Source organism: Panicum hallii, chromosome 2, assembly GCF_002211085.1.
Source record: "Panicum hallii strain FIL2 chromosome 2, PHallii_v3.1, whole genome shotgun sequence".
NCBI classification, from domain to species: Eukaryota; Viridiplantae; Streptophyta; class Magnoliopsida; order Poales; family Poaceae; genus Panicum; species Panicum hallii.
This window is the reverse complement of record NC_038043.1, coordinates 31,842,291-31,852,495: the sequence shown is the minus strand read 5'-3', so window position 1 is coordinate 31,852,495 and position 10,205 is coordinate 31,842,291. Positions and strand designations below refer to the sequence as shown.

Genomic DNA, 10,205 nt, shown 5'->3' with positions numbered 1-10,205 from the left:
CTTTGAGTCAATGAAGAGGCCTCCAGTTCCCTAGCTAGGTGGCTGTTGAAGGCACCCGAACGATTTGCAATGCAGATCCAGGAGCCGAAGGAGAAAGTTGTGCCCTCGCCGAGCACAGCGCTGGTGAAGTTGAAGGATGCCTTCAAATTTCCAGTGGATGCTCAATGAACACCCCTACCTGGCATGCCAGCTGTTGGTATTTTACCGCCATGCCCACCGAGGGATACCCCCCGAGGTGGTGAGTTTGTAGGTAGGGTGTCGCCGAGATCAGGAACACGAAGATGCAAGGAACATAAGGTTTAGACAGGTTCGGGCGCCGAGAGCATAACACCCTACGTCCTGTGGGGTTTGTATTGCCTTTGATGGTGATTGGGTGAACTCCTAGGTGATTTCCCTTGGAGGGGTACCTGTCCGTCCTTATATAGTCTGGAAGGATAGATTTACATGGAAGTCCTAATCGAATACAAGCCTAGAAGTCCTGTCCGAATACTCCTCAGGTAGTTTCTTGCCGTGTCCGACTAGTTCTACTACTGTATGAGTAGTCCTACTGCGCTACGAGTAGTTACAACGGATGTAGGGCGTGAGCCATGTCTCATCCCGTATCCTAAGAGAAGTACGCCACGTGGATAGTCCCGTGTACCCTGATCTGATAGTAAGCTTGCTTGATTAATCTTAACATCGATTAACAATCCATGAGGAAGTTGGGGAATCAACACCATAGCAACGAATTCGATTAAAAATGAGGGAAAGAAGGAGAGGAATCAACTTGGTAGCAACAAGATCCCAAATTCCCAAAATTTCCGAAATCAAGCGTATGCCGCCGCCGCCGCTAGCCGGTAGCATATTTCTTTAAAATTATTTTATTTTATTCAAAATTATATGTCCGTAGCATCGTATAGGCTTTTACCTAGTATAACTAATATATACAATACCTACCGCACTCACCAATTGAGGCCCAGCTCAGTCGAGCCCCGTGTCCGGCATATATTTTCCGGAAATAAATACAGGAGTACGTAACTAATATATACAGTAAGTACCACACTCACTAATTGAGGCCCAGGTCAGTGGTAGGTACGTGAGATTTAGTTTCTGTAGCCCAGGTTTGATCCTTTTCGGCTCTATTTTTTCCAAATTTATTCTCTCCGCAGAGTGGGCTGCTGATGTGGCGTGCCAGCAAAACATTACAAATTGTTTAAATACCAAGCACACTCATAAAAGTGTAGTGGGATAGTAATTTTGTCTCTCCCCTTTGATATTTGAGACCTAGGTTCAAACCCCATTTTGTCTCATTTTTTTCTAATTTTTTTCTTATTTCTAAGTTTAATTTTTTACTCATTTTTTTCATTTTAAGACATCCTTGCTCCTGTATGCGTCAAATTTTTTTACTCATTTTTTTCATTTTAAGACATCCTTGCTCCTGTATGCGTTAAATTTTTTTCATGATTGTTAAAGTACGAAACCTCCTTGCCCTCATGCTGATCCATGATGAATTTTATAAAACGTCACTGGTTAGTGGGCTCGATTGTGATAAATTTGCTAAAACATCACTATATTATAGGCCTGAGATCGTTCTGTGACAAAAAAAATTTACAATCGTCATAGATTTTATATGGTTAGTGACATTCTTTGAAAACATCATGAAAAATCCATCACGGATTAAATAACTTCTTGTAGTAAACTAGAAATATTTCTGAGTAGTAAAAAAAGGTTGGATAACTACTGTCAACCTAAATATAAGAGGACCAACATGTCACTTTCATCAATGTCACCTCCTACAGTCTTGTAGCCTCTTCAAAGGTTTGAGTTCGTGTGTTCACTAGCTAACAATTTATAAACAAACTATGCTCCTTAATCAAATAGGTTTGAGTAAAGGAAATAACTATGCACAAACACAGAAAATCACAATAGCACAAGCAAACATCTCTCCAGGCTCTAGCTACATGGAGAAAAAGAACATGGTATGAAAAAAAGATAAATCAGACTTTCAGAGGCATGACGTGTATCGTACAAGGTACAAGTGCTACGAGCCAACGACATGACAAGCTATTCCCTCGCCTAAAACAGCAAACGATAACATCGAGAAACAACTCAGCAAAAGCAAGGAAAAAAAAAGAGAACTCGGGGAAGCAAACTCAGCGTCGTGCAAAGCCTCCATCCATAATCTAAAAAAAGCCTCCATCCATCCATGCATGATGCATCGGCCGGTCGGTCGGATGTGTTCATTTTCTAAGTTCTAAAATTTAGAGGTGTCATATAAAAAAAAATCTTGTCATTTAAAAATATTAAATAAAGTCTAATTACAAAACTAATTGCAGAACCCCAGGGCTAATTCGCGAGACGAATCTAATGATTAGCGGATGATTACTGTAGCATTACTGTGGCAAATTATGGATTAATTAGGCTCATTAAATTTGTCTCGCGAATTAGCACCCATCTGTGCAAAAAGTTTTATAAACAGATAAATAATAAGATTATTTTTGACGTGACGGATCTAAATTTTAGAGAGGAGGAAATGAACACACGCTAAGCCAATAATTTTTGTCGCTTTACGGGTTTGTCTGTGGGTGCCGCCGCCGCCGCCGCCGGCGCTGCGCTGTGCTCGCCAGCCGGCTCCTGCGACCTTATCCGCGAGCCCCGCTAGCTGACGACAGGGGACGGGCCGGATGCCGCTCACTTCCCAGGCTCCCACCTACCGACTGGTTCGAGCTGATGGTGGCCAGGCCTGGACGCCTGGTGCTGCGGCGCGCGACGGACGGGACGGGTCGGGGTCTAGGTCACCCGCGCCAACCACCTCGCGCGGCCGTCCGTTTCCCGGGACGGGACGAGGGCACGTGTTGCTCTGCGACGGCGGCGGCGCAGCGTGTGCGGTGTGATGCACGGGGCCAGCGGTGTGGGGCGGCGGGCCCGCGCGCGAGTAGCTGCCGACTGGTTGGATGGACGAATCCGCCCCTGCGGTTTTTGGCCAATTAAGATCTATTTGGATGAGGCTAAATTTTAACGCTCATATCCGTACTAAAGATTTTAAAGACTCATATCCTTACTAAAGATTTTAAAGGTCTATTTGTATGCATGGGCTGCAGGATGACGACATATACGTCCTTTGTTCTCAGGAGGAGGAATCCATTTCTCACCTCATGGAACGACATTGCGTTCTGTCACGTTTGGGCTGGCAAGTCCTCATGCCTGGTCGCGGATGCTTTGATCTTGCTTCGTGGTGGTCGTCAGCCCGTAAAGAACTCCCAAAACTTGATCGAAAGTGCTTCGACTCGATGGTGATCCTCACCTCGTGGACCATCTGGCTTGAGCGTAGTAGAAGTTTGATCATGTTGCGAGGACGGTGCCTGAGATCATCTCAAAGTTGGAGGACCTTGCGGTGCTTTGGGAGGTCGATTGTTCCTTTTACTACTGCTTTGGGGAGGTCGACAGGTCGCCAATTGTTTATTATGTAATCTTTTTTTTGTGTGTGTTTTAGCTCCGTGGACCTCTGTTCCATTGCCTAGCTTTGTAACGGTGATTTTTCTTTCTCTTCTTAACGAAATACGTGCTTACGGTCATGAAAAAAAGATCACTTTCGGTGGTTAAAATTAGATGCTAAACTTTAACACGTATTAGCACTTATATCTTTACTAAAATTTTATGAGTCTTGGCTAAAGTTTAGCCCATCCCATTAGCACTACTGTTTGAATAGGCTAGTGCTAAACTTTAGCATATTGGAGCATTAGCATTTGGATCCAAACACCCCTAAGTCTTTGATAAAGCTCAGTGCCTGTTTGGATATGTTAAAGTTGAGTGCTAACCTTTAGTACCTATTAGCACTTATACTTTTACTAAAGTTAATGCCTGTTTGGATGTGCTAAAGTTGAGTGCTAATCTTTAGTACCTATTAGCACTTATATTTTTATTAAAGTTTTTGAGTCTAGTCTAAAGTTTATCCCACCCCATTAGCACTTCTTGCTACTTTTGCTAAAATTTTTAAGTCTAGTCTAAAATTTAGCCCATCCCATTAGCACTTCTGTTTAGATGGGCAAATTTTAAAGTTCAGCACTTTTAGATTTTAGATATTAGCACTTGTCTTCGAACACTCCTTTAGTTTATCCTATTAGTAGTTCTATTTGTATAAACTAATGCTAAAATTTAGTAATTTTGGTATCTAAACATCCGCTTAGCTTTTATGACTATTTTATTATTAAAATGATCAGGAAAGGAAGGAAAATTAAACCTTACTATATACAGTCTCAAAAAATGAACTACAAGAAAGAATGACCACTCCAATTTCGTACACCCTCTCTAGGTGAAATCTCCCGGTGTCTTGCTACTTGTTCGTTGAGGGTGAAGTCATCCTTCGTGGTCCTGAGATTCCAACATTTTAATATACTACCTCTGTTAAGAAAAGTATGCAACTCTTGTTTCTCTTGTTTCTCGAGGTGTTAAATAATTTTAAATTTAATCAAATTTATAAAAAAATAATATTAATACTTATATTTTAATTATATTTTAAAATAAGTATCACTAGATTAACTATGTAATATATTTTAATACTAAATCTATTTGAGATATAAATATTAGTAATTCTAGAACAGAGGGAGTACGCATCTTATTTACACACTAGTGGCGCATGGACTTATCCAGCTCAGCTTTGCTTCATAGTATTGTGTATATGGACGAAAGCGCATGGCATTGAGAATAAAGCAGGAGGAGAGGACAAAAGGGTAAATGTCCTGTTGAGTGCCTCTAATCCAGATCCAGTTGGCTCGTGCCGCCGTGGAAAAAAAACATACTACAATCCAACGTTGGAGATATTTGGATTGTGCCGCCGCCTTGGAGATATTAATTGCTCGGAGCCGCCTGCGTTTGCTGCGTAAACAGCCTTCCTCCTCCGTACAACCAACTCAACAATATTCCTTGGTTCCCCCTTCTTCCGCTGCCGCCTTCTCCTCCGCTTCCTTCGTCCCGTCCTCCAGCGTGGCCGAACAGAGGCGATATCAATCCGAGCGTGAAAGGGAGTGATTGGTTGATTGATTGATCGTGCGAGATGGTTCACTTGCCGCACTTGGGGAAGCTGCGGCGGGAGGTAAAGGAGGAGGTCGCGGACGCGGCCGACGGCCCCGCCGCCGCGTCGCCGTTTCACAAGAGGTCGCGACTCGCGCACCAGCAGCAGCAGGTGCGTCCGCTCGTCTTCCTTTCTCTTCGAATCCATCTCCTCGCAGCTCGCTCCACAGGGACTGGTTAGGAGCAAATTAAATAGGATTATTCCCAAAGACCCAAAGTTCCATTTCTTGTATCTGTGTATCCTAAAATCCATGTGCCCTTGAATCGGTCCACAGGCAACTGGTAGAGAAACACCATAATTCTTTAATCTGTATTGTTGAGGATTTTGTCATTGCTTGGTGAGGCCGGTGTTTATTTTACTGAGAAGCAGCTGAGCTAGGGACCGTACCTTTGATGCAGTACATATGTACTTGCAATAATAAAGTGATGATCTAGTCCCTTTTTTCTTTGTCTTGGTTGTTGCATACTGAAGACTCATTACCCTCTAGGCTGGAGAGATTCTTCTGTGTAATTCTTTTTCATTGGTAGTTCCTTTTGCTGAATTGGTGAATTTTATCAAATTAACTTTCTGAACTTCGATGTTAGCATTAGTTAACTTTGTTGAAAACATGTCCTATTCAGTGGCCTATATATGAATATGTGAAACAGACAGATACCGTGGAGCCGGTCACTGGAATCTTTCCTGTTGGATGCGATTTCTGTACTTGCCATGATTATACCTTAGATCAAATTCATAGCACGGTTAGGCTTTAGACATGGATGTTACATACCTTCCAACTTTGGAAGTGTGTTCTACACTACTGGTGTGTGCTGTCTCCATCCATAAAAAATTTCTTCACCTCACGATAAGAGTCCACATTCGTCTTTGTTCATTTTACAACCACATTCCCAGGTGGCACCAAGGTCACATCATATACAGTCAATTTCAGTACTACATAGTATTGCAAAGCCCCTCGTAGATGTAAGGTTCAGTGAAGCACGGTCTTAGGGCCCAGGTTCAAGGCTTGCCATCCTCTTATTAAGATGAAGCAGAGCGCCTGTCTGCCCCACTGATATAGTGATATTTCATCTTAGTACTACATAGTATTAAAATGTTAACTTTTGCCAGCAAATTAATAGTATGCATGTTTCTTTGGCATGACGTTATGCAGCAATGGAGCACAAGAGGTGCTAGTGTGTCCAATCAGCAGTCCTCACAGCATGGTTTCCTTGATGAGCCTAGCCCACTTGGCCTGCGGCTGAAGAAGAGCCCCTCACTGTTGGATTTGATTCAGATGAAGCTTGCACAGGCCAATAAGGGCACAGACACTCGGCAAGCCAGTAATGCTGGTGCTTCTGAGAAACTAAAGGCTTCTAATTTCCCTGGTTCAGTTCTGCGTATTGGATCTTGGGAGGTAAGTACCTTATTTTATATGTGTCTGTCTTGCATAGTGTATATTTGTCACATGTAATGTTTTGAGTCACTCTGTTTATTTTCCAGGACTCTCCATAGTTGTGTTCTTCAGATTAGCATGCCAGCTTAGACTTAGAGCATCTGCTATCATTTGAGAATTTGATTATAGATTATGTTTTGTGCACAAACATCAGCACATTTTCAAGTGCATATAATTTTCCTCCAACAATCAATGATTCAGAATGTATTTTGTGGTACTGTGCTAATTTCTTTTACCTGTTCCAAACCATTGTACATTTCCCAGTGCATATAGCATTCTGCAAGAAAAAGAACCAGTTACTTTTTTTTTTTGGGGGGGGGGGGGGTGGGGGCATGAATGAACTAAAACAATGTCTAACATTGGCTTTTTCTGAACTCACTTCATCATCATATTTCCAGTCCTAAACTTTATGAAACTCTGTCACTTCCCACGTCATTCATTAGTTTCCTTTTCCTTATCCCCTGTGAATTGTGATGAAACAGTTGACTGGTAATAACTAGCTGTACCTGTTGATGTGTTCTTCGGAGCTCTGTAGTTGATAATACTCCCTTGTTCTTTTAAGGGTCTCAAAGAGGACATCTATGTACCTTTTGACCTTTGATCCATTGTCTCATACCCAGTTTTAACATTGCTTTTAGCCAGTGGTGCATGTGAAATTCTATGCACCTATACTATTCCTTTGTAACAGCAAATTGTTGGCACTTCTATTTATGAATGTGGTAATTCTGTGTTCTTTCTATCTGTTGTGACATACGAATCTATAGTCTAAAACTTTGCATATGAACAGTGGGTTTCAAGGTACGAAGGAGATCTGGTGGCAAAATGCTATTTTGCGAAGCACAAACTTGTTTGGGAAGTATTGGACGGTGGTCTCAAGAGCAAAATTGAAATACAATGGTCTGATATCTGTGGACTGAAGTTGTTCTGTCCAGAAAATGAACCTGGGACCTTGGAGATTGCGGTAAGGGCATTTAAATACACATTGAATGAGTATGCAATATGCTGCGCAGGTAGCTATCATTTATTCATGCAAGAAACTCTGTAGAATTGAATTGAATCTTGTACTAAGTACGAAGGATCTAATGATGCGGTAACAGAATTATTGATCACAACTCTCATATGCACTTTGCCTTTATATGCTTTCTTGAAAAGTTCTTATTCTTTCATTGTTGCTCTTTTCAGTTGTCTAGACCACCACTTTTCTTCAGAGAAACCAACCCACAACCAAGGAAGCATACATTGTGGCAGGCGACATCAGATTTTACTGGTGGACAGGCAAGCATGTACAGGTACTTCGAAACTAAAGCATGTCTCAGTAACACAGATGTGTTTGAAACTCATTAAATCCAATATTTACAATTTTTTATACACAGATGAGTACAATGTGTTTAGTCTTTGTATAATAATTTACAATTTATCATTAGTTTTTCTTATATAAGTTTCATATACCAATGGCTTAACTTTGAACATCGTTTGTCTCAGGGTGCACTTTATTCAGTGCCCGCAAGGTATGATGAATAAGCATATGGACAAGCTTGTTCACTGTGACCCACGTCTGCAATCGCTCAGCCAACAAAATGATTTTGCTCTGGATAATCTTTATTTTGAGAAGTGTTCCATATTTGAAGACACGGAGGATATTAAGTGTCAAAAATTTGAGCATAAAAATGATGACAACCAGTTAGCCCCACCGAGCTCTAATGCATTGTTATCACCTCAGTCTTCAGCCAGTAGGATGGATGCTGAAGTAAGACAGCAATCTGGAACATCAGATGTCTTGCCTGGACCGTACCCTAGTTCAGGTGATTCCCAATATCCACTTGTGTATTTTCAACTCACTAATGTCATGAAGTGATATTTGTGGTCCACCATTAGTAATGAATTAATAGGTACTAGTTTATTCATGCTGTGGTTACTTTAGTACTAAACAAAACCTATATGGGTGTTTTTCCTTGAAGCCTTCTTCATGTCTCAGAAACAAACTAGTAACCGATTCTTACCAATTTTGAATTTGTTTCTCTCTCTTTTAAATTGCTTAAGTAATTATGATTGTATTATATATTATTTCATACTCGACTAATTCCTTGTTGGGAATGATCCTACTGCTCACTTGATTAAACAAGATGGTACTTCTGTTGAGGGCGAACCACATGCAAGCATCTTTAATTGGAATGGTTTCAGAGTGCCAGGGATCAGACGCTCAATGTCCAAGAGTGACATTGCAAACCACATAGGGTACCACATGTACAAACAGATGTATTCAGGCAACCTACCTGCAAATGATGCTGGAATTGGTTCATTGGGCAATGGCAATTGTTCAAACAGCAAAGTTTCATTTGATGAGCTAACCAGGCAGCTCCTGAATGACACCCAGATTTCTGACTCGGCTGATGAAAGGATGCTCATGTCAAGAGTGAACTCCCTCTGCTGCCTGATCCAGAGGGACACAGGTTCAGGTCAGGCAGCCCCTGGAGATGGCAGCAATGGTTTATTGCCTCCGAGGCAAGAATCATTTAGTGATCTCGTGACCAATCTACCGCGCATCTCATCATTTCCTCACTTCTTGTGAGTTTAGTATCAGGTGGCAAAAAAGTATGCTGTGGGAGTACGTGGCCGCTGGGTATAGTTGCAACCATATTAGCTAGCCACCGAAATTGTGGTGTGCAGAATTTTTGCCGGAAAACGTGTTGACTCCTTTTGTCCTTTCCTTGTATCTTTGGTGTACATAGTAGATTGGGAGGAGGATAATTAGATGTGAGCTTTGTTTGATTTCATAGAGCAATACAAATGTTGGTTTTCTATGCTGTATATGGTCTACTTTGTCTAGTATACCTTATTTAACTATGGCTCAGACTTCACGCTCATTTGAGGCCATTTTGGGCTCAAGTTGATACCATATTCCTAAATTGAGGTCCACGGATATGGTGTTTGTCGTAGGAGCATTTTTGTACATATTCGACATGTCCACCGGGGGAGAGTTGAGCTGACATGGTTGCTGCTGCTCAAGACTGAGTTATTCTCCCTATTCCATTGGCTTATCCTCCTAGGGTGACAAAGCTTTTGGCAAGTTAAGAGAGTGTTTTCCTCTTTAGATACATGAATTAAATAGTGCCCTAGCGCAGATTTGCGATTGAATTTGTAAGCTTTCCTCTATTTGCTGATCCTCACCTTGTATCTTCTTTCAAATAGTGGATGATTTGGCAGACCGCTTCACGAGATTTCCCTGCAATGTTTTTTTCATATAAATCTTGGTCTCACCTCTATTTTTTTTCTATACTTTGTCTTTCTTATATTTGATTTGATCACCAAGGTTGCTACTTGTGCCTACTTGTGTACTTATGTCTACTTGTGCCTTGTGAATTATGCCCTTAGTTTCAAATTATTAGTCATTTTGACTTTTCTAAATATATAGATTTTGCTATGCACCTAAATATAATATATATTTAGATATCATGCATAGAGAAAATAAAACTGTAGGAGTAAATAATTCACGAGGCAGTATCGCTGAAATAGGAGGCGCCAAAGAAATTTAGGTGTGTGCATGCACAGAACACCGGAGAAAATAAAGCAAGAGCCAAAATAACAAAATCTTCCGAGTTTCGTCCCAAACTCAACCCCGCACAGACACAGAACTCTCTCTGCCTGAGCTGCTTCCTTCCTGACTCAAGTTAGAGCGCCGCCCAGGGCCCTCTCCTCCGCCTCTGACGTTCTCGTCGACGGTGC

At 41.5% G+C, this 10,205-nt stretch overlaps 1 protein-coding gene across 1 annotated transcript; it reads left to right on the top strand.

Annotated features, from left to right (window-relative positions):
• Positions 1-4,848: 4,848 nt before the first annotated feature.
• Positions 4,849-9,356, top strand: LOC112880716. Its single transcript, XM_025945464.1, has 6 exons — positions 4,849-5,161; positions 6,201-6,443; positions 7,270-7,443; positions 7,665-7,771; positions 7,965-8,284; positions 8,606-9,356. Exons 1-6 carry the CDS (start codon positions 5,033-5,035, stop codon positions 9,049-9,051), a joined length of 1,419 nt encoding a protein of 472 aa, XP_025801249.1. The 5' UTR covers positions 4,849-5,032; the 3' UTR covers positions 9,052-9,356.
• Positions 9,357-10,205: the final 849 nt, after the last annotated feature.

Excerpts from the sequence above, each read along its gene's own strand:
- LOC112880716 (XM_025945464.1), top strand. The coding sequence starts at position 5,033 with ATGGTTCACTTGCCGCACTTGGGGAAGCTGCGGCGGGAGGTAAAGGAG. Across the intron at positions 5,162-6,200 it reads TCGCGCACCAGCAGCAGCAG|CAATGGAGCACAAGAGGTGC; the intron begins GTGCGTCCGCTC and ends GACGTTATGCAG. Across the intron at positions 7,444-7,664 it reads CTGGGACCTTGGAGATTGCG|TTGTCTAGACCACCACTTTT; the intron begins GTAAGGGCATTT and ends TGCTCTTTTCAG.